The sequence below is a fragment of the Phymastichus coffea genome, unplaced genomic scaffold (assembly GCF_024137745.1).
Source record: "Phymastichus coffea isolate CEN01 unplaced genomic scaffold, Cenicafe_Pcof_1.1 PCOF00169, whole genome shotgun sequence".
Classification (NCBI taxonomy): Eukaryota; Metazoa; Arthropoda; class Insecta; order Hymenoptera; family Eulophidae; genus Phymastichus; species Phymastichus coffea.
Genome location: NW_026706980.1, coordinates 266,410 through 289,243, shown reverse-complemented (window position 1 = coordinate 289,243; position 22,834 = coordinate 266,410). Strand labels below are relative to the sequence as shown.

General features: G+C 38.4%; 4 protein-coding genes across 14 annotated transcripts; 1 reads left to right on the top strand and 3 right to left on the bottom strand.

Moving 5' to 3' along the window:
- Nucleotides 1-8: 8 nt before the first annotated feature.
- Nucleotides 9-4,957, bottom strand: LOC131673121 (transmembrane GTPase Marf). Of its 9 annotated transcripts, none has more exons than XM_058950846.1 (13): nucleotides 4,692-4,957; nucleotides 4,185-4,270; nucleotides 3,534-3,807; nucleotides 3,334-3,460; nucleotides 2,863-3,256; nucleotides 2,684-2,791; nucleotides 2,561-2,581; nucleotides 2,124-2,277; nucleotides 1,915-2,053; nucleotides 1,236-1,845; nucleotides 999-1,166; nucleotides 730-926; nucleotides 9-657 (listed from the first exon to the last, which is right to left on the bottom strand). In XM_058950846.1, the coding sequence occupies exons 3-13, from the start codon at nucleotides 3,709-3,711 to the stop codon at nucleotides 453-455; spliced, it is 2,301 nt and encodes a 766-aa protein (XP_058806829.1). In that variant the 5' UTR covers nucleotides 3,712-3,807; nucleotides 4,185-4,270; nucleotides 4,692-4,957; the 3' UTR covers nucleotides 9-452. The 9 variants fall into 9 exon arrangements, with proteins under 9 accessions (XP_058806829.1, XP_058806834.1, XP_058806835.1 ...); XM_058950851.1 differs by having other exon boundaries at nucleotides 3,534-3,618; XM_058950852.1 differs by lacking the exon at nucleotides 4,692-4,957 and adding an exon at nucleotides 4,334-4,470 and having other exon boundaries at nucleotides 3,534-3,618.
- Nucleotides 4,958-6,082: 1,125 nt separating this feature from the next.
- LOC131673106 (cleavage and polyadenylation specificity factor subunit 6) lies at nucleotides 6,083-14,131 on the top strand. Of its 2 annotated transcripts, none has more exons than XM_058950822.1 (10): nucleotides 6,083-6,265; nucleotides 6,879-7,103; nucleotides 7,188-7,415; nucleotides 7,483-7,980; nucleotides 8,088-8,220; nucleotides 8,867-9,099; nucleotides 9,179-9,488; nucleotides 9,576-9,834; nucleotides 10,977-11,057; nucleotides 12,615-14,131. In XM_058950822.1, exons 1-10 carry the CDS (start codon nucleotides 6,209-6,211, stop codon nucleotides 12,766-12,768), a joined length of 2,178 nt encoding a protein of 725 aa, XP_058806805.1. In that variant the 5' UTR covers nucleotides 6,083-6,208; the 3' UTR covers nucleotides 12,769-14,131. The 2 variants fall into 2 exon arrangements, with proteins under 2 accessions (XP_058806805.1, XP_058806806.1); XM_058950823.1 differs by having other exon boundaries at nucleotides 6,084-6,265; nucleotides 8,870-9,099; nucleotides 9,191-9,488; nucleotides 12,615-14,126.
- Nucleotides 14,132-14,325: 194 nt separating this feature from the next.
- On the bottom strand, nucleotides 14,326-20,276 carry LOC131673105 (uncharacterized). 2 transcript variants are annotated; one of them, XM_058950819.1, is made up of 6 exons: nucleotides 19,943-20,276; nucleotides 19,768-19,878; nucleotides 19,463-19,696; nucleotides 17,390-19,395; nucleotides 17,194-17,302; nucleotides 14,326-17,113 (listed from the first exon to the last, which is right to left on the bottom strand). In XM_058950819.1, the coding sequence occupies exons 1-6, from the start codon at nucleotides 20,027-20,029 to the stop codon at nucleotides 16,859-16,861; spliced, it is 2,802 nt and encodes a 933-aa protein (XP_058806802.1). In that variant the 5' UTR covers nucleotides 20,030-20,276; the 3' UTR covers nucleotides 14,326-16,858. The 2 variants fall into 2 exon arrangements, with proteins under 2 accessions (XP_058806802.1, XP_058806803.1); XM_058950820.1 differs by having other exon boundaries at nucleotides 19,768-19,828.
- A 368-nt stretch (nucleotides 20,277-20,644) lies between these two features.
- Nucleotides 20,645-22,745, bottom strand: LOC131673135 (uncharacterized). Its single transcript, XM_058950875.1, has 2 exons — nucleotides 22,147-22,745; nucleotides 20,645-22,077 (listed from the first exon to the last, which is right to left on the bottom strand). The coding sequence occupies exons 1-2, from the start codon at nucleotides 22,596-22,598 to the stop codon at nucleotides 21,153-21,155; spliced, it is 1,377 nt and encodes a 458-aa protein (XP_058806858.1). The 5' UTR covers nucleotides 22,599-22,745; the 3' UTR covers nucleotides 20,645-21,152.
- Between the last annotated feature and the right edge of the window lie 89 nt (nucleotides 22,746-22,834).

Here is a 22,834-nt window from a genome sequence, read left to right as displayed (position 1 = left end):
AGGATATGATGTTTTTATTAACAATAAATCATTTATTATACTAAATTTCTAATCGTTTACATATTAAGTTTAGCTAATGTCTATAAGGCGCAGCTTATTATAATGGTAAAGTTAAAGTTTTATAAATCTACATATAGCTCAATTATAAAGAAATCATATTAAAAACAACACCAGTATTTTATCAGTTATGTAATAAATCATTGCTAGAAAAATTTTCTTTTGTTCTGAAATGAAATTGATTTTTGATGAAATAAAAAAATCAATCATTATTTTTAGACAACTAAACAAAGAGATTGAGGGAGTAAGACTAGAATTTTAATATAGAAACATTCCTCTAAAACGTGACAAGTTATTCTCTGTAATCAGGGAATTCGTCTTAGCTTTTATATACATGAACATAACTGTCACTTCTTCAGACCGTGATTCTGTGAAAAAATGTACCTTGATACGATTTAGTGTAAAGATTTCAAATAAGCTGCGTCGAATAAATCGAGTTCATTTGCTAAATAATTTGCCTTATTTCTAAGGACTTTTGCGTTTGTAGCCGCTTCTTCAAGAGTGCGAAGTGTTACAGCAATAGTTTTTAATTCACTGTCCATCTCGGATGTAGTTTCATCAACTAAATGGCACAGTCGAGCAAACGTGCTCGATAATTCTCTGAAATTAATATTTTAATTACTCTTTATAATAAAAAAGTTAAAAGATTAAAAAAACTAAAAAGCCACTGACTGTTGAACTTGATGACTGCAATTGGCCGACGTTAAATCAACAATAAGTTTTAATTTCTTCATGGCATGTGCCACATATTGCCTTTTAAATTCTCGTTCTTTTGCCTTGTTCGTCCACGTCAAGCGTTCGTATAAGTATAAAGCACCATAAATAGCTCCTGTTACAGCTATGAGTCTCCAACCAACAGTTTTAAACATCTGATAAAAGTATAAAGTATTTGAAAATATAACTTAAAACACGTCTAGTTACTTAAATTAAAAAGAGCTTACAAATCCTGCCACGATGAGGCCCCCCATTGTTCCTTGAGAAGTTATTGAGGCTACTGCTACCCTTGTAGCTAGAGACCAATCATCAGATCTTGTTGCAAAACAATTTGAGGTTGAGACAAATTTCGAAGAATCTATACTGTCTGCAGGAGATATAAGAGATTGAGGTATCTGAAATTGATCGTAAATTAATCAACAATACTTGGATAAAGAATTTTCAAGTCAATATATTTTACAAACCTCTTGTGGAGCATTCGTAATAGCTAATCTGTGACTTTGTTTGCCAGCAAATCTATTAATAAGGGCTGTGATTCCCCATGAAAATCGGAATTCCAGATCTTCGTGGAAATCAGCACATAGATTGTCACAATTTAATCTATATAAAATTTCGAAAGGTTCTCTTCTCGGCAAGACATTGATAGACATCTGCCTTTTATTTTCAGGTAATAAGCACGACATTCTTTCAGTCATTTCCCTTTGCGAATTTTCTATGTTTAATGACAAAGCAGTACTTAATCGAGCTCTTAAATTCGAGCCAAGACCATTTTCAACATGGACATGGAGTTCACGTTTGTAAACATTCAATACTAAAGGTTCCGGATGAAAAGGAACGCTAAATTCATCGACGAGAACTGCTAATCGACGAATTTCTTCGTTCAATGCTTTAGATACACGTTGTTCTACATCTTCCACCATTCGGTGAATCTTATCTTTCATTTCTTGAGTAAGTATCATCAGCTGTTGCTCTGTAAAGTTTAATTTATCGTTAACTTCTTTTTTAACGGTGATTTGTTCCGTCTTCATTTTTTGAGTGCGGTCGAGTACTTCATCTAAAGTCCGTCGAATTTCTCTATAAAAATATTTATCATTAATCATGAAAAACTTGATTTCTTTTGCTTTCAATAATTAATTTACTTACGTAGCAATATGTTTTCCTCGCTGGGAATGTTGCTCAAATTTAGTTTTCACAGCTGATTTGGAGATACACTCTTCGAATTTACGTTCAAAATCTTGGAACTCGAAGTAACGATTCTGAAAACCGTCAGCAAGTGCACCATCTGAAAATTTTCAATTTCATTTTTTTAAAATCACTGTCGATAGTACTTGTAATTAATAAATTAAACTGACTATGCGCTGGTTGGCCCTTTTGTTCTTGCAACCGAGCTTGAAGCATTTCTTTAGCAGAAACGAAAAAAACTCGTTCTTCTGCATCTTTTGGATTGCAAACCTTTAATTCCTTAGATAAAAAGTCAACTGCACGTTCTTGATGTTGCGCTCTCACCTAAAAGAGGGAAACGTTTATACCGTGCGTTCTATCCCAATTGAGTATAAATAAATAAGCACGTTGAATAAAAGGCAAACAACTGAACAATGTGCATTGTATGTCTCTGACAGTGCAAAAACAGATACAAAAATTAAATATTTGCGTTTTAATCAACATTTAGACATATAAAATTAACTCTTGAATTGACATCTTGAAAAATAAAATGATAGTAATGAAGCTTATTCAAATTATTATGCACAGCTTGTTGTACTTTTTGGTGATGTTTATAAGGAGATCTTACCTCCTTTTGTTCATCGACCAGCTACAGGATAAATTCGCGGTATCAAAAACTTTTCTAATTGTATCGACTAATATTTTATATTTGATTTAATTTTTACTACATAATTATATTGGTCATATTTACCTCATCTAAAAACTCTGGCTCAGAAGCAGAAGCATCCCAGCGATTATTTAAGATGAATATGTTTGGTTTTGATAGTTTAGTGGAAACTTTATGGAAAAAGTTTTTCTCCTGTCATATAAAACAATTATTAAATTAACATTAAATTCTATTTGATTTTTTAAAATTTTATTAATACCAACCGCAATCATAAGTGTAGACTCTGCATTGGCAACTAAAACAAACACATCAGCATCAAGACAATGTTTATCAATCCACTCATCAAGATTTGGAGTAACATCAACCCCAGGACTGTCAACAAAGACAACATCATCTCGTAAGAGAAGACACTTGTCTTTTGGCCAAAAAATTCTAACTAAATTGCTTTCACATAGTTTTTCTTTGCACAATGCATGGCCCAGCTGTCCAACTGATTGCACTGGCTGTTTCGTGTTAGATCCTTCAGTGATAAGGTATGCTTCTTCATTATCTGACCCTTCAACTTGTAGAAAACAGTTGGTTGTATGACCAATACCACTTGGTAAGATTTTATCCCGCAGCATAGCATTGATAACTGTACTCTTTCCATTGCTAGTTCTGAAAACAAAATGTAAAAATCAAATTAAAATTTATTTTTAAGACCTTTATAAGCTTTTGGAGAATAGAATCAATACCTTCCAAAAAAAGCAACTTTCATATGATCCCTTTTAAGGACATCTCTAATTCCTTGAACTTTATTCTTGTAAGCTTCTACCTTAGTTACTTCTTCTAGGCTGATTATTTTATGATCATCTTTCAAGGCTAAATGAAATATAATTTTCTGTATATTGTATTTAAAAATACTTATAATTTTTATAATATAATTAATACTTACATCCAATGAATCTGACAGTGTCATCTACATAGTCATCAATTTCATGAAAAATGTCATTGATCTTTTTCTTAGCTTTGACAAAAATCTGTAGAGGAGAATTGTCAGTTCTAATATCATTTGTGCGAAAAAGACTATCTCCAGAAATCATAGACACTGTGCGATTGATGTATGCAGCCATTATTTACACTCTACTGAGTAGACACAACTGGCAAACTAATTGAAATAAGGTGCTCTGCTGGTGATGATTGATGATTGCAAACATGCAGGATTGTAACTGGAATCAAAAAATAATAAACAAGCTTCAATCAAACACATTAAAATGTGTTACGTTGAATCAAACAATAATATGTAGTGAGCAATGGTGTACATTTAATAATAACTATATAATTACTATAATATATTTAAAAAAATACATTTTTGAGCTCACACCTATTAAAACACATGTATACGCTTGAAGACACATTAAAGAAATAGGAGGTGAAGTCAGGTCTTGTAATTAAATAATAACAATCATGTTCGGGATAATTCAGTGGTGCCTAGTGAAATTACTATTACTATAATGAGACATAAGTGGAATTGGACTATGATCACTGAAGTTAAATAAACTAATTAACAACAAATTTTAACAGTTACGATTTAATAATTGTTAACCTGCTTATCTTCAGACATTTAAGTAATATCCCATAAGATTCTTTTTGTTCAAATTTCTATATTGCTTCTTAGATGAAACTTGAAATCTGAAAAACGTGCGACTTTAATTTACTATATGCATCCGACATTCAAATATAGTGATGCAATACCTAAATATAGTTTATTACACTAAGTTGCTCTATTTACAAATTCAAGTTCATCTTATAAAATAAATTTAATCTTTTACGATTCACTTTTAATAACAATATTTCAAATTATCAATAACATTTTACGTGATTCTAACAAAAGTCTAACCTCAAAATCGATAAGTTATTCTCGTGAGCTATGAAAATTCACTGAAAACGTCACATTGTTAATATAGAAAAAATGACGTTATGAACTATAGTAAAAGACGGGCACCTACGACTCTCGTCAAAAACATATAAGTAATTGGCGTTCGCGCCTATTTTTAAAGAGAAAAATAAATAAAACTAAACACATTACAGCGCTAAAGTATTTGCTACTCACATTATCCAAATGTTTGTGACTTGATCGTCGTGCGAGACATATTGCACGATTGTTCGTTTGTAGCAGAAAGTGTAGTCGCTAGTGGTTGAACGCACATGGATGGTTTCTCGTCTGCTGGTTGAGCCGAGGATATAAACTCATGGTCTATATCTTTGAAATGATGATCAACGCGAGAGTCACATCAAAATCGAGAAGATGTTGCAGTCGCACTCCCAAGTGAAGTGATCGCTCGACAAAGCTTCTGTAGATTGCTTCTTTCTCTTTCTCTTTCCGTCCTAAATTGTTTTTTGCAGCTACTCCAAAGTGATCATCGATCATGCGCTCGCTACAGCGGCTTTGCGCAGGTTAACCCGGTGAATTCAAAATACACTTCAGTTGCAAACGTTCAATTGATGCTCGTTGTTTATGTGATTATTATCAAATATCTCATTGTCGAAAAAATATTTTTAAAAAAGTGTCCAAAGCCTATGTTCCCATCCAATAGTCTGTAGTATACTAGAAATAAGTTTTATTCTCATAATCGATAATATTGGCACTGTTGATGTATAATTAATTTTAACATCATTTCATTACCTATCTAAAACAGTAGACCTATAAATTCTAAAAATTTTGTTTTATAATGAATATACATAGTTATATAATATTGACTTTGATAGGAATGTATAGAAAAAGGTCTTTTAGTACTATATATAAAAATGACTATTGCAATGTTTATTTAGGATTTTATTTGTACACAATCTTAATTTTTAGGTTAATGATGATTGTAGTATATAAATTTACGATGGAGAAAGTGAGATGCAATGATATAAACAGAGATTAGGAGAAACGTGTGAAACTATTGAGAACTGAGTTATTATTGTTTGCGTTTAACGTAATAAATCTCGTCTGGCGTTAGTCATGAAAACTATACAGCGAAGACGCGGAATAATTCTTTGCAATTGGCGGCAAGATTCGCAGGCTGCCCGCTGCACTATGCGAACACTGAGAAAGGTTACGTCTACAATATCGAACGAGCGACGTTACACAATACACACGGTATGTCATTCGATATCATTCTTAACATAAACTTTGGTCTAAATATATTTCGCAACCCGCGAAGTTCAAAATTCGAATTGCTTTTGACGATTAAACATCGACGACACCAAACGAGCTTAGGTTAAGGGCTTATTTTGGGAAATTGTGCCTCCGTAACTTACCAAAAACAATTTATTTGATGCCATTGATACTTAATCTCCAAAAATAATTTAAATTTTGAACTTCGCAGGTCTCGTAATTTGGACAGCGTAAATTGTTGGCAGCACTACATTTTGGAGGCATTTTCATTGGACGACAATCGTCATGTTTAGGTCGCGGTGGCTTTTGTTCGATATTGTGGACGTAGCCTTTCTAAATCTGAACGCCGGACGCCGTCACCGTCAGTCCCAGTCGTAGCTCGTTGTAGCGTATAAGTATGTACTAAATACTGACTGCATAGTCGGGCAGTAGTAGCGCGTAGCAGCAGCGTCGGTGGATGGAAAATGGCGGACGGTGACATTGATCTGTACGCCGACGATCTCGAACAGGATTTTGCACAGGTATTTATACCAAATTTATAAGAAATATTTATAAACTCGGATAACTCGATCAATCAACTATGCGATAACCGTTTCGCTGCAAGGATAACGCCTGAAAATTATTGCCTATCAGGGCTTCGAAAGCGAATGAGTTACCTTGGCGTCATGGAGGCCAAAAGGCGGCATCGGCGGTGCTTGGATTTCTCTTAACTATAAAAATCAAATGCTCAAGACAACATTCGCGAGCTGCTAAATGCTTTGAGTTGAACGCAATAGCTGCGTCTGTGCCTGCTTGTTGCATTGATTTTGCAAGTCGGATCGCAATGTTTGGCAAGTTCGATCGGAAGTTCGCCTAATCGCCGCCGTGGTCATTTCGTCAAGACCTACCACGCTGATCATCGCGACAGTCAGTGCAGCTTAGTTACTGATATTATATGACACAGTGTTAGGAACGCTATTTCGCCAATACTATCAGTTTTTTTAAATGACGTTACCCTGAATAACTATTATTTCAGAAAAATTTCGCGCGTTTAATTATGTTTTAGCTCCCATTTTAGTAATAAATCTTACATTAAAATCTCTTTAAATCTAAATTTTACGTATTAATTGGCATATTTTTGTGGACTCTTCATAGGTCCAAAATGAGTTTACTGGTGATGGCGTGGATCTGTATGACGATGTAATTGCCACAGCCCCTGGCAATAATGAACGCGGTACATCAGAAAGTAGCGAAAGGGAAAAGGAGCCAACAGGGAATGAAGAAACCAATGGTAGTGCACCATATCACCAATTGGGAAATAATATACAGCCAAATCAAATTGGTAGAAGACATCAGTTATATGTTGGCAATTTGACTTGGGTAAGTTTCCTTACAAATCTATTTCAACTGTTCTATGCATAAACTTTTCAAAAGGGTAATGAGTATTGCATTGTTTGCTTGCAGTGGACAAGTGACCAAGACATCGCAGATGCTGTGCAGAGTGTTGGAGTGCCAGATTTCATTGAAGTGAAATACTTTGAAAATCGTGCCAATGGCAGATCAAAAGGATTTTGTGTTATTACACTAGGTTCAGAGCAGAGTGTGAGATTGTGTATGGAAAGATTACCCAAAAAGGAATTGCATGGTCAAAATCCAGTTGTAACCTATCCAAGTAAAATAGCTCTGAATCAGGTATTTGATGAGACTACAATAAATTGAAAAATAATTGTATGAATATTTAACGTTTATTATTTTGCAGTTTGAATCACAATGCAAATCGCGACCGACACCACCTACTCAGCAAGGTCAAGGACAACGACCACACAATTCTCATCATCAGCAGTCAATGCCACCCCATCAGCATCCTGCACATTCACAGCACCCCCAACATTCTCAGCAAAACCACGGTCCAAGGATGATGATGGGACCACCTCAAGGTCAGATGAGACCTGGACAGAGAATGCCACCAGGTGGCGGTCCACCGGGTATGGGACCAGGTCCAGGAGGTCCTCCTCAACAAGGACCTCCAAGGATGCATGGTTCACCTATGGGTCCTGGTCCTGGCTCTCATCATCCCATGCAGGGACATCCGAACCAAGGTCCACCACCTCCTGGTTATGGCCAACAGGGACCTTGGAATGGACCTCGGCCGAATGGACCACCAGGACCTCCACGAGGACCTGCAGGTCCTGGAGGACCACCTCCTCCACAGCAAGGTCCACCGCCTGGCCCTGGCCAAGGAAGACCTCCTGGCATGGTAATTCTTTTTTACTTTTTCCACTGAAATCGAAAATGATTACTTCAAATCAATCAAAGTAGAACACATTTTTTATAGAAATTAATTGTTAAATATTATTGTGACAGTATGGACCTCATGGCGGACCCCCCGGACCACCTGGTCAAGGCATACCCCGGGGACCACCTGGACATCCAGGTGCACCTCCTGGTATTGACCCGCGAGGAGCTCCGCCACGCCCTGAATGGAATCGTCCACCAGGTAGACTCTGCATTCTATAGCATCTTTTACCATGTAGCTTTTTCATAGTAATATTAAGTGTATAAAAATAATTAGCAGGTTGACCCCTACCTCTTTTTTTATTATGGTAGTGCTATAATCGAATACATAGATTGTTCGTATTAGTATTTGCTACAGTTTGTTTTATTTTTCCGGTCGCAGTTTGTGTATTCACGGATTATTTTATTTGTTATGCCTTCTTATTTAACTTGATTCGTAAACTCGACTATTGCAGCTAACAGTTTGTTGATGTATTATGACTAAGAAAATTCCTTATGATGACAACTTGCTGCTATCTGAATAGTCTATCAAATGATTCTTTGAGTGATGCTTTGTTTGTAGTAAATAATTGATATCAATGCTTAATTAGAATTCATTTTGGTCCTTTTTGTTTGGACACAGTTGATCTTGCTTTATTTCCTTATTCACCTATGGCATGAATTTTGTAGTCTTACAATAAGTTAATCCGTGCAAAGCAGAAGGATCACAGATAGCAATTTGAAATGGAATTTAATCAATGACTATTAAAGAAAAAGAGAATGCAATGCAATATTATTGTAGAAAATTATCTGTGATAACAATGCTGGCAACTGTAACCGGAATGTTGGCAAACAATAAGAAATTTTAGCAGGCCCGGGAGGACCGCCGCCGGGTCACGGAGGTCCTCCACAAGCACCACCGCAAGGACCTATACCCGGCTCTGCGCCTCACGTGAATCCTGCATTCTTTCCACAAGGTCCCCCACATCAGCATCCTGGCCAGCATCCTGGCGCTGTTAGATTACCACCTCCTGGACCTCCTGGACCACCACACGCGCCTCCACATGCACCTCCACATGGTTATGGACCGCCAGCTGCTCAGGTAAAATTATTATCAATAACAAATATTAACCTACTGTAAATGAAAGAAGTAAAATGTATAATTTAAAAACTAATGTTAGCCTCTGTCACAGCCACCATATGGAGCGCCCGGACCTGACCATCGTTCTGACGGACCACCACCACTGTCGGACCAAGAAGTCGAAGAGATTATGGGACGTAACAGGACGGTGTCATCTTCAGCGATCGCTCGTGCAGTGTCAGATGCAGCAGCTGGCGAGTATGCGAGTGCCATTGAGACATTGGTGACAGCTATCTCGCTGATCAAACAGTCAAAGGTTGCTGCTGACGACCGATGCAAAATTCTCATCAGTTCGCTACAGGATACACTGCGTGGCGTGGAAACGAAGAGTTACGGTGGTGGACGTAGAGGTAAGCATGCGCTACTTATGATTTTTCGAGAACTATAGTTAAGAGCTGATTTTTAAAGAATCCTCCTAATATCTACGCTGTTTACAGAGCGTTCGAGGTCGAGAGACAGAGATCGCAGCCACAGAAGACGTCGTGAAAGATCAAGATCACGGGAGCGCGAGTACAGGGAAAGGAGTCGTGAGCGCGACAGGGATCGTGACAGAGAGCGTGACCGCGAACGGGATCGTGATCGTGACCGTGAGCGTGAGCGCTACTACAGCGAGCCATATCCAAGAGAACGATCACGCAGCCGGGAGCGTGACAGGGAACGGGACCGAGAATACAGGGAGAGAAGTCGAGAAGAAAGGTAAGGTTAAACCGTCCAGCCAAGCTGCAACGACTGACTACTGCTCGCTCCATTCGGACAGCAACGATATAACCGAGTGGTTATTTGTTTGCCATTCAAACACTCGATTCGGACTTTACATGTTCTTTACACTTGCGTATTCTTATTGATTGACGTTTGTCTAAACCAAGTTACGCAGCATTTTGCTGTATTTATGGAGCTACTAGTGTTAATTCGTTTACTATACTATCGGGACTTTGGTTTACTGTTGCTTATTTCTCTTATCACGTCTCTTAAACAGCAAATCAATTTTTTACTCAAACTCACTGATTCATACCTACATAATTTCAGTATTTTTATGTATTTATACAAATTTCGATTCATGGGACGGTCAAGGTGCATTTCTTTTTTTTTATTCAAATGATCATAATATTCTCGTATTTTTTGTAACAAAATATTTTCAAAATCCTTCCTCGCAACAAATTTGCCTCCAAGGTTTTCTGTCGTATTACTTGGTTTCTCATTTTATAAGCTTTATATGTCATTCACGATTACAAATATTTCATTTCTTTAGCATTAGGTCATGCAATTTATGTAACGACTGTGATATTTTTTAGCGTTCCTATCTTTTCTATAATTTCATAGTTTCGTAAATCCTCATTACATTATGACTACACTTTTTTCGTTTTCTAACTGCATTCCAATGCAGACTAATATTTGTTTGTAACTATTTCCACTTGAAATCAGCTTTACCCTTTTTAGTCACGATTCCTCTTTATTGAATCATGAGCTTTACTAGGTTGAACGTGTATTTTTACATATTAAAATCACAAAAAATCGTGACTAAAATGGTTAATACTTTTTATTGCTATTTATCATTCTTCTTGTAGCGTAAATTATACAAAGCAAAATTGTTAAGCGTTAGTATTGTAAATTCGTTAAAAGAGTTTTCGTAGAATGCAGTGTGCAGTCTGACAATTTGCGCGCTATATGTATTCAACGAAAATTGACGAAAAATAGTCATTAAATTTACAGCGATATTGTATGAACATCAAATAGCGCAGTTTTGCGAATGCTCGAAATTGTAAATTTATAAATGAAAAAACTTCCTAGCCTGGTTAATTTTAGTACGTAATCATAACAAAATATCAATTTTTGATTAGTACAACACGTCAGTCCACCAGGCCAAGAGTAAAGGAAGAGCCGCCCGAGGCGGCACCTGTCTCATCTTCCAAGACATCTAGGTAAACATACTTTTTTACATTTAAGTGAATATGCATGTAAATAGTAAACAAAATTATACAATTGATTATTGCGTCTCGCTTTGTTTTATAATGCACTGATATAAAAGAACAATTTAAAGAGTATACAATTCGTCGGACGATTTGTTATTCTTTATAACTTTTGAACGTGCTCATATGCGTGCTCTATCGTATTCGATAGGCCTGTTATTGCTTGGAGGGTATATAAATAGTTGCGCAAGGGTTTGCCTGTTGGTTCGAAATTGTATGCTTATACCCTTCAGATTTTACTCGTTGATATAATCGACGTTAAAACAAAATTTTGTAACAAAATTTTACATGTATAAAAAGTTTTAGGGTGATTGTTTCTTGTTTGCACGTACTATTATTGTATATATCTGTAAATAAATTAAACAATCATCTTCATCAAAAAAGTATTCGGCCCTTTTGTAGTCAAAGATGCAGATTTCTAAAAGTTGTTTTGTAGTTTTGAAAGTAATCTTGACATTCTTACGAAACGAGCAAATATTTAATTCGTCACGTTTTAAGTGATTCTTAATTTGCAGAATAACGAATACTTTGTGTAAATTTTGTTGTGACTTTTGATTCATATTTTGAATCACCTGTATACATATGTCTCGTTAGATGTCAACAATTCTAGTTGAAAAAGAACTAGATGCCATTGTCCATTTGAAAAAATCTTTGAAAGAATTGAAAGGTTACTCATTTAACGATGAATTTGCTACCCGAATGTTGTTTGTAGCGATAGACGTTTTGAAAGAAATGGTGAAGCAAATAATCAATACATTTTTTTTTAATGTAAATGATGTACTTGGTTTTACACGTACTTTGCTGTGCCAACAATGAATGTGATTTACATTTGCGAAAACGAATATTTTTTACAAATAAAATACTTTTCCGTTGAGGAAAGTTTCTGCTTGTTAAATTTAGCTTCACCACTTTTTATTTTATTATTGATAATCGATTTTTCTACTTTTTTTTATTGAACAAACATATATAAGTTAAACTCTTCAAAGTGAAAAAATTGATATGGGGTATTACTTTGTAGAGTCTGATTTAAAACTGATTAGATTGAGTAATAGTTTATAAACTATTGTATAAATATAAATAAGCAGTTATATTTAAGAGACTTTTTTTAGTAATGCTTTGATTATATTGTTTAAATAATTGAAAAGAAGTCTCAAGTAATCTGAACACTTGTAAAAAGACGTTCAAGTTTCCTTGAAAAATAAGCCTGTATTATTTTTTATTTGTATGTCCAGTTAAGCAATAAGTTGGTTTATTTAAAAAAATAATCAAGTTCATTATCTAGCAAATAAGCCTAACAACTTAAAATGGAATGGAAGCTGATCTGACTGGCTTTGCTTTTAAACGATTGATACAAATAAGAGGCAAGCCAAATTAGGTGATACATTGTTTATAAGTAGTACTCATAAATCGGAAGTAAGCAGTAATGCTTCAGGAGATTGGCTGCAATCTATCCTAGCAATATTGTATGATTGATTGTATATAATGAAGTGAATGCAATGTACTGTGTAGGTATTATGACGAGCGCTACAGAGAACGTGAACGCGAGAGAGAACGGGATGGATCGAGCAGAAGAGCTGGCGAGCGAGAACGTGAACCAGAGCGAGAGCGAGAGCGCGAGAGAGATCGTGAAAGGGCTGATTCGTCTCATCGTTCTAGACACTGAGACTCCACAGTTGTCAACAGTCGGGCGCCAAAGCCAACACCGAAACCAACAGCGAACCAGCAACATTAACGACAGCCACGACAACGGCGGCGGCTGCAGCAACAGCGACTTCCAGCGACGGCGCCTACATACGCTTCCACGCTTCCCATCTCTCAACACAACACAATCCAGCTAAAAGCTGTTCTTCATCAACTATACCTACCCTTCTCAAATCTTCTATTAGCAACCAAAGGACACCGACCGCACTCGAGCATCTCGCTGATCTCTGATTTTATGCTAATTCTTTTCGATGAAAGACACATCGAGTGGACGACCAAGAATCCCAAGAATCAATGGACAGATAAGCAAGTAAGAGATACTTCTATTACGTTTCCTCCGCGTGTTTGCACTTGTGCATCCAGCATAGAGTTTAGCGATTCGTTTTATTCAGCAAACGAACGATTGATCATTACTATGGATTTGTCAAATAAAACATTCTAGATGTATGATTTATAATCAATAATTTAATGATGCCCTTCGCCTATTTCACTATTATACTTAATCTTTGATGTCTCTGCAACGGCACTCGGTGAGTATGCGAGTGTTTATCTCTCTTAACATTGTCTCCTTTTTTTATGTATTACGATTATATAGTATATAACTGAGTATATACAATGCGATTGCTTTGCCATCGAATTGGAAACTCGATCGAAGATACAAACAAATTGTAAACTTGCTTTTTATACCTATTGATTGATTGTAGTAATAAATTGAATTGTCAGCATCAATTAACAAATTTCCTATCCAATGGCATTACTTTTATCACTGTAGTCATTAGCTGAGAATGTGACAACTGATTGTGATCGTTGCTCTTGCTGTGTCCGAAATCGTCTCGATCAATTTTTTTTTTATTTTTGGTACTGATTTTTGTTTTACTATTTCCATCGACACTACTGACTTTATTTCAAAATAATTAGATCTTAAGAGAGAGAATCTTCCAGTGATCCAGATTATCAAACAAATATTCTAAGAAAATTTAGAGTGCACTCGACAATATTGATGCGCATGATTGTTATGGATCAACTATAATATACCACATGTCCAAATAACCAATAAAAACTTTACCGAAAAGCCCGACAAACACTCGTTATGTCGAATGTACCGAGCATCTTGGATTATATTCGGCCATGTAAATATTTATTTTGTTGCATTGCATCGTGCGCTTTTTCCTTTACTGCTAAATAATTTTCTTATTTATTTTAATGAAATTTAATATTGTATAAACTTTCATCTCCAAATTTTTAAATTTCCTTTGTAAATACAAACGCGCTACTTGTTGAAATTACAAGTTCGGTTACAATGAACACTGTCATTATATTCTAAAAAAGAGCTTAAAAAATGTACGTTCTAAGGATTAATTTTTTAATTAAAATGATAAGTAGCGTATATTATGCTTTCCGCATCCTTTAATAGCGAACATTCCAATGAAATTTTGTTAATGCAGAATTCGATTCGTTTTTTTTCTAATTTTATAAAATAATAAATAATTGTTAGAAGCTTACAGTCACAAAAAATAAATCTGAATGAAAAAAATAATTAACATTATTATAATTCGATCATACTTTTACGAGTTTCTTTAAATAAGTTTTTAAGCAGATGGTTTTACGACTCAATTTAAATGTTAATCTCGTTCAGCGTATATTCGTATCAGCGTAGTGATTTTCAAAATATTTTCCAAAATATTTATAAAGAGTATTATTGACCCGTATGTAAAAGAATTGTATTTTTGAGCTTCAATGGGTGAGTGACTGTATTATCGAATGAAAGTCTCTTTTATAATGCATTTTCGATGCAGCGTTTTCATACTTTCATTTTATCATTATCTTATAATCGACCAGTTCAGTCATTTACACTGTACTTTAATTTTAACGTTGACGTTAATGACATTGATTCAACATCAATGCGGATGACTTATTTTCTAGTCTGCTTCACGATCATCTAATTGGACTCTTTAATTATTCGTCATGTACACCTGAAATGCTTGACATACTTGGATTGTATTTACGCATTGTTTCATATTACTACATTTACTTGACATTTATTTAAATCAAATCTCTGTTAGCTGTCATTGATTACTAACTATTCAATTTTATAATTATACGTTTTTTTCATTACGTTAAAATTAATGTTTATGGTTCTAACATTCAAACTAATTATTAAAACGATATCAAAATTGTTAAGTACATAAATTTTATTTTTTAATTGACTTGTGAACAAAAACGCTTTATCCAAAAGCCAAACTCCGAAATAATGAATTTTTTTCAAATGTAACTTAATGTTCACGTGATAATTACTTCAGTTTTATCAAAATCATGTAAAAATTACCTGTGTGTGGTTCTTTGTAAACATGTCCGTCAGTTGCATGTGCTAGTACCTATCTTTAAGTTTCTGTACTCTCAACAATCCGCGCCCGATAAATATTTATTACATAAAATTCACATTCTTCTGCTTTATTGGAAGATCTCATGCGAGCTGCTCTTTTTAAAATGAACATTTTTTCAAGTGTCTATTACGGTTCAGTAGGCCAAGGTAAAATCACCATGTTCTTAATTTATCACAATTGACGTTTGTTTAAGTCATGTCTTATAGCTTCTTAGATGATTGAAATGTTTTTATACTTAATGATTGCACAAATATTTCCGATTGAAAACAAAAAACAGTAGTATAACTCTAAATTTTTTCGAAAGACTTGTGAATAGCAATTTACAGTAATCACATCATCATTTGATTAATTTAACATGTTTTTAACGGTAATGGTTCTTATCTAAATATTAATTTGCAATCACTGTTCTGAAAAATTTAGAGAGAAATTAATATTTTTAATTACTATTGAATGAGCGCTTTTCTTTTAGTTGTATACTGATTATATCTGAGACAGCATACGCGTTTCATTTGACTAAATTCTTATATAATTCTCGCTAAAATAAATCACTAAAAAATTGATTGTCAAAAAATATGTGAGACGTAGTAATCATCATGCAGCAACAAATTTTAGTATTTAAAGTTGAATCACTTTTTGCTATTTTTAGTTGCAAAACATTTGTACTAAAAACCATTAAATATCTCGATAAAATCATAGAAATCATTTGACGATGCTATGTAGATACAAATTAATATTTTATAAATTAATTTCATGATAAACGCGTAAGTTTAAAAAGTTACTTATGCGTCCCAATCTTGGAAGATGAGATCCAAATTTGGATATTATCGGAATTTGGTTGTAAATAATTTGCGAATTATTGGAAAATGTATGTAAGGTAAGTTAAATTGATGTAATTAGAGTAGAGCTTCAGCGATGTAATGAATTCGTAATGCTGATGTAAGTCACGCGGGTATCTTTGATCGTAAGCGGCAAGTCGCTTTTCAAAAAGTCATAAGCCAAAATATTTCTATTGGTATTCATATATTCATTTTATAAAAACAATGTCATGAAACAATTCAACGAGAGTGATTGATTATAGTGGATTCAAAATCATAAAAGCGAATTTTGTTAATATTTTATATATATTTTTTTTACTAAATGCTATATTTACAAAAAATTGAAAATTTGACAAATTAAAATACTGTTGCTCACAAGAAGCAATAATATTTTCGTACATAATTTTCGAATCATTTCTATATATACATGTAATGTATTAGTATTAAGAAAATTAAGAAATGACTGTGATTTTAGTGCTACCTCAGATAATTAGTATTAGTTTTACTAAACTTTTAAATTGCGTACCGGAATAACGGTGCTCTTGCAAACACATTTGGAGACTTAAACGCAACATTCTTGTAAATTGTATTTTTAAATTATTGAACCCGTAGCAAAATTTTGCATTTAAAACAACTTAAATCTCTTATAAACGTATTGTTTATATAGCATGTAACGAATCAATAAAATAAGTTAAATACTTTCGCAGTAAATTTTAGAGACGTATCGCATTATTGTTCATACAATGAAAATAACTTAAAGGTTATTTTGTGTAAAAGAAAAAAGCATTTGTGTATGTTGCGTTCACGTTTTGAGACTAGATTATCAATCATTCATATAACTCGCGAGCGTTTCTCATGTGTGTAGATTACACCTTGAAATCTTTTTCTGGATCATACAGTTCACGTGGTAAGCATGGCCGCAAGGAAAGAGAGCTATTCCATTGTTTCCTAATAGTACTGGCGTTTGCAGCGATAATGTACAACACGGGCACGTCGAGGTGGCTAAATTGTATCTCATGCCCCAGTGGTGAGGTCCATTGCCAAGCGCATCTTTGTTCACCGTCTCTTCCACGTCTTTTTTGACGCTTTGTACAACTTGTCGCATGACCTAATTCGAACCAATGATATGACATTTAACTTTCTTTTATTTTTTTTTATTCTTCAAATCGTAAAGAAAAGAGTTCTCACCTCGGGAGAGCAAATGGAGTTGTGTTCTGCGTGTGAGCTGTCCAATTCAATTGCATGTTTGACGCCGTGATGATTTAACAGGGTTGAAAATATGATTGATTGATACATACTGTAAAAATACAAATATATATGAAAGTATGTTTAGTAAGGTGAAAATAAAATTTTGTAATTTTTATAAATATATTTTTCACTTTACCTTCTATCAAAAACGACTTGCGGCAAATTTTCCTCAACTTTGAATAGAAAAGTCATTGCCGAGTTGGGTCCTTGTTTTTTGATGACTTGATTGACGATAGCTGACCAATCGAGGGTAAATTCTCTCGAACATGTTTGATCGACGTCGTAAGTTTTGCCGCAACTTGCACAACGTCTATTTTTGACGCTATCGAATACTTGAGCCACCAGCTTCCACTGCTGTTGATCGAGAGGAAATAAAATCATAGCTAGTACATCGCTGTCTTTGCTTTGAAGGCACTGTTTTAGTAAAATGTCGGGAAGTCGTTTTTTCAGGTATCCCTTTATCGGCAAATAATCTCTCCACATCGATGGTATTTGATTGCAAATTCGCACGCACAAATTGTCACGTTCAATTGCCGATAATTTTCTTAAAAGTTCTCGTCCTATATCCAAAAACTTTGGTTCGCACGGCTTATTAGCATCGAATAAAGCATACGGAAAACTACAGGGACATTCGAGGTACTTTGATGCGTTGATATTGATAAAGATTTTGACTAGCTGCTCCAGCACATTTTGATTTTTTGCATCTCGAATTAAATCTATCGGAATATTTTCTAGTAAAGTGTTATAGTAATGAAGCTCTGCAGAGCGAATAACTTCAAAGAGGTAATTTTGCAATGCACTGGATACTTCATATCTCTTTTTGACGTCATCTAAAATTTCAATAAACTGCTTGATCAATTCTTCCAGATGTCCCTCGCTCATATCAGGCTTCATTTGCGAGCTTATCAATATATATAATGACTCTAAGTCAGCTTGAATGTTGCTTATAGTATTTTGCAGTGAAGACATCTCGTCCGACTCGATTTTTGATTCGGTGGCTTCGGTAATCCTTTGATTAGAAGTACTATCTTTTAAGATATTATTAGCCTCTGCAACACCATTTTTTGATTTTTTATGAGTAGAAGGAGAATGTGAAGAGCCATTAGTGTTCAATGAGATAAATGAGACCTCTAACTCATCCAACTGTTGGCGTTCTTCCAACTTTCTATCGGAAAGTGGAATCAAATTATTTTTAAAGTCCTTTTCGCCACTATTTACAATAACCATACCAGATTCCATTGTAACGAGAGGGCTATTATAATTTGACTTAATTAGCGAGATAATTGGAGCAAGCATCTCGCACAAATCGTCGTTTTGCTTAATATCTATATCACAAGATTCTTCTGTAATAGAATTTACTAACAATGGTCGGAGTATTTGGCATAATTCCCAACACTCCTTGTACGACTTTTTATCGTAAAGCTTGATAATTAGACAGTCGACGGATACAAGTGTTAAACAGTGAAAAACTCCGGAAGACGTCATTAAATAAATTTTGTCATTTATTATCTGCGCCATAACTGTGCCTGGGAATTCGTCGTTCCACAATAGCACTTCTGCATTTTCGGGATCGATAACGTACAGCCCATTTGAAGTGTACGAAAATAAATATTTGTCTAAAATAATAAACAATTGCGTAAAATTTATCGACTGCACAGGCCATGTCTGATCTTGTTTCTTTAGTTTCAATAATTTTCCTATATATGGTTTATAAACAGGTAGAGGTGGAATTGCTAGGGCCTCTTTAAACTGGTGAGTTTTAACGACAGTCCCATTTGCATTCACCTCCCAGATTCTAGAACCTGGACGGGCACAATAAACTTTTGGAAGACAGTCTTGATCGTCAGTATCATGTGCTTCTTTGCTCATACTAAATACTGGCTTAACGTTTGAAATAGGCTCTGGCTTTTTTGAGTCCACTGTGAGTTTTCCATTAGAACTTGGTGCTTTTAGAAAACATGCTCCAAATTCACCATCTCGGGGCTTATTGCCAATTTGTTTATATTGTTCTAAAACTGTATCACAAATGTAACAACGATTCAATGTAGAAACTAGCAAAAGAGAAGAAGTGCAATGTATCTGTACTATTGTTGAGTCTAAGTTCATCAGAGCATACGAAGGAGATTGAAATATTCCATTAGGCTAGAAGATATTACAAAAGTTTAGTTCAAAATTTTGCAATAATTAAATGTTTGTGTAATTGTCATACCATAAACGTTGAGATAACTGTAACCGATATTTTCCCAGTTTCATCACCTGCATAAACCTCTGAACTTGCATCGTTCCAACACAAACAAGTGACACGTTCTCCCAAATGCTCTGCTGATACAGTCGATAGTTTGATAAGTGGTTTCAGAGATATCAAACAAATACTTCCCCTGACGGTTGTCAAAGCTATTGTCTTTTCATCAGGTGATATTTGTGCTCGATACACTGCCCCTTCCTAAAATAAAATGGTCAATTTATTCTTAACACGGATTTTCTTAAAAACTATTTATTATATTTGCTTTTTACCAGTAATGGGATCAGCTGTTGGAAAACACAGGGTTCTCTGGAGAATAAATAGACACTCCCACTAGTAGCACCAAGAACAATATAGTTGATCGATACAGCCAAACAAGTATACTATATTGGAACAATATACGATCAATGAAACATGCATTAAACTAGTATCTATATTGATAAATACCTGTACTCTTTTGGTTGCACTGAGAGGTGCATAAAGTAGAGAGTTGAGCTCTTGCCATTCTGTCAGTACAAAGGGAATTTTCTGCATATTCCGTTCCAGAGTAAACAGTCACAAGTAAACAGCGAAATGTAAAAAATTTAAGGACCGGCGTTGCGCTGACGACAGACCATTTGAGCAATGAGAATCGATCAGTCAGTTGTTCTCTTTAATTCTACGTACAAAAAAGCGCTAATCAGAGTACACTTGGCACACTGATTGGCACTATCAAAAATTTAATGACTACGTAGGTTAAATGCACAAGTTGCATTCTGCATTGTTGTACCACTCAGCCATACAGCACACTCCACTCGGACAGAATAGACAACAATTTCGAATCCCTCTAACGGCACAATAGGCAACTAACTCAAGCTTTTGGCACTTCAAGTTGCATGCAAGTTCTGCGTAACACGAACTATAGCATCGGGCGCAGCGCTCGACGTTTACCGGTATTCTCATTGATGCAAGCTGTCGTAAATCTTAGGTGCAAATTAGTCAGGACGTGCAGTGCGCAGCGAATCGCTTCACTTTTCGAAGCTTCCGCTCGGTATTCTTCATAAAATGTTCTTTCTTCCTGAATATTGCAGATCGATGTTCGTTCGATGTTCGTCCGATGCTCGTTCGACACGCCGTGCTAACATGGGTTTCGGAATTGAATGAAAAATGTATTTTTCCAATCATGAGAATAGCTTATTTCAAATCGTATTCGTCTTTATTATCAAGAAATATTGATTGATAATCACGGCGCAATCGTCACAGGTTTGATCGTGTATCGGAATGTCGCGAGTAAAAATGCATGTGCGCCGCACGCGTTCGGCGCAACAAATTGTCCAAAGTGGTTGACAACGACAAGTCTGGCCGGATGCCAGAGGGCGTCGCGCGCAAATGCTGCCGGGGCGCTCTGCTCGCGGACGCGACAAGCTAACGCTTATCGCAATATTGCTATGGGTTCGCTCGACGCGACTCTCGAGTGGATTTCCACGTTGGCAAGCACGGGCGGCATTCCCGTCCGACGCCGGCGATGGTCGCGTTAGGTCGCGCAGTGTCGGCAAAATTATCATTCGCAACGAACAGCGCAGAGAAGTGCGTAGGACAGCCACTGCAGTGGACGCGAAGCCTCGACGGCAAAGCGTAGCACATCGCCAACGGAGGTGCATTCGATCCATAGAGCGCGTCAGAAAGTGGTGAACAGGGCGCGGCTGAGGCGGGCGTCGTCGCTGACGGCCCGGCCGACGTTCTCGTAGTGGACGGTCGGCGGCGCGTGCCCGCGCGCGACCACGGGCCGGCCGGAGCGCGGCACGTCGTAGGTGGCGCCGGGCGCCGGCCGCGCGTCCGCGAGCTCGGAGCCGTCGTCGAGGTGGTGTTGGGACAGGCGCTTCTGGAGCTCGCGCAGCCGCGAGGGCCGCAGCAGGTGCTCGTCCGGAGTGGCGGCCACCCGCAACACAGCAGCGAGCGGTCGAGCGCCGCCGGGGCGCGGGCAGCCCTCGCGCGGCCACTCGCACTGGCGCTGCTCGCTCACCGGGGCCGGGGGCGGCGGGGGCGGCGAGCCGGGCGGCTCGCCGCGGAGGCCCGAGCCGCCGCACCGTTCGCGGCCGGCCAGGTTCAGCCGCGAGCCGTAGACCGGGTGGATGGTGGCGGTGGAGCGCGGCGCGGCGCCGGCCGGCGCCGCGCGGCCCAGCAGCCTGGCGAAGTCCTGGGTCTCGCGGCGGGGGCGCCGCGCGAGCAGCTCGGGCAGCCGGCTGTTGACGGCCGCGCGCTCCATCAGCCGCGGCATGGTGTCGCGCCGGAAGGCGCGCATCTCCTCGCCGAGGCTCTCGCGCGCGTTGTAGTACTCGCGCGAGCCCCGGGCCGCGGCCTTGGAGCCGCCGATGCGCCAGTTGATCAGCGACGAAAGCACGCTCCTGAGCGAGCGTCGGCCGCCGGGCTTGGGCCGGTCGTCCGGCGGCGCGCCGGCGGCCGGGAAGACCTCGAACGCGTCGGGGGCCCCGTGAGAGTCCTGCGGAGGCCAGGCGTCGAAGAAGTCGTCCGCGTCGGACGAGTCCGGGTCGTCGCACTCGTGCTCCGCCTCGTGCAGCAGCTCCAGTGGCGGGAGCGTGCACCTGCAGCAACGCGTTCGTCGGACAGTGGGTGGGCTCGGCGGGCGGCGGCTTTCGGCGCGGCAGGCGTACCTCGGCTGGAAATCGAGCGACAGCGGCCGGACCTGCGCGGTCGGTTCGTGGCGCCGGGCGGCGGCGGCAGCGGCGGCGGCGGTGCCCGCGGCGTTGTCCTTGTATCGGCGCTCGAGGGTGGCCACCAGCTTCTTCACGAAGTTGCTGGAGCGTGGGCTGCTCTCGTCGCCGTTCGTCTCGATGGCCGTCGTGGCAAACTGCCGGCGGGCGTTGTAGCTCGGGCGCGGGCTCGGCGCCGAGGGAAAGCTGTCCGAGCGTTTGGGCGGTACCGGCGGCGGCGGCCGCGTCGTCGGTCGCCGCAGCGTGCGCCGCAGCGTCGAGAACGAGAGCTGCGCGCCGAGCGTCCTCTCGGCCGCGTGGGCGTCGTCGCCGACGCCGCGCCGGCCTACGCGGTGCACGTCCGTCGTCGACAGCGAGCGCGGCTTGTCGTTGGTCGCGTAGCTCGGGTACATCTTGCGGGTGCTGCTGCGCGTTGCTGCCGGCACTCTACTGGCGCGCGTAACCTCGCTGCCCCGCGGCTGCGCGGTCGCGTGCCGATCGCCAGGTGGCTGCGCTTTCCGCGGATCCCGCGGCGATTTCGTCGCTCGAGCTCGGCTGGACGGGCGACAGGCGAGTGCGCGCTCAAGTTCGCTGGACGAGGCTGTGGGATAGAAGAGGACGGGAGCGGTCAATGTAAACATGGATTTTC

Excerpts from the sequence above, each read along its gene's own strand:
- LOC131673121 (XM_058950846.1), bottom strand. The coding sequence starts at position 3,711 with ATGGCTGCATACATCAATCGCACAGTGTCTATGATTTCTGGAGATAGT. Across the intron at positions 2,278-2,560 it reads TGGTCGATGAACAAAAGGAG|GTGAGAGCGCAACATCAAGA; the intron begins GTAAGATCTCCT and ends TCCCTCTTTTAG. Across the intron at positions 2,054-2,123 it reads AAAGGGCCAACCAGCGCATA|ATGGTGCACTTGCTGACGGT; the intron begins GTCAGTTTAATT and ends GAAAATTTTCAG.
- LOC131673106 (XM_058950822.1), top strand. The coding sequence starts at position 6,209 with ATGGCGGACGGTGACATTGATCTGTACGCCGACGATCTCGAACAGGAT. Across the intron at positions 6,266-6,878 it reads TCGAACAGGATTTTGCACAG|GTCCAAAATGAGTTTACTGG; the intron begins GTATTTATACCA and ends GACTCTTCATAG. Across the intron at positions 7,104-7,187 it reads ATGTTGGCAATTTGACTTGG|TGGACAAGTGACCAAGACAT; the intron begins GTAAGTTTCCTT and ends GTTTGCTTGCAG.
- LOC131673135 (XM_058950875.1), bottom strand. The coding sequence starts at position 22,598 with ATGTACCCGAGCTACGCGACCAACGACAAGCCGCGCTCGCTGTCGACG. Across the intron at positions 22,078-22,146 it reads TCGCTCGATTTCCAGCCGAG|GTGCACGCTCCCGCCACTGG; the intron begins GTACGCCTGCCG and ends GCGTTGCTGCAG.
- LOC131673105 (XM_058950819.1), bottom strand. The coding sequence starts at position 20,029 with ATGCAGAAAATTCCCTTTGTACTGACAGAATGGCAAGAGCTCAACTCT. Across the intron at positions 19,697-19,767 it reads AACAGCTGATCCCATTACTG|GAAGGGGCAGTGTATCGAGC; the intron begins GTAAAAAGCAAA and ends ATTTTATTTTAG. Across the intron at positions 17,303-17,389 it reads CAAGTCGTTTTTGATAGAAG|TATGTATCAATCAATCATAT; the intron begins GTAAAGTGAAAA and ends GTATTTTTACAG.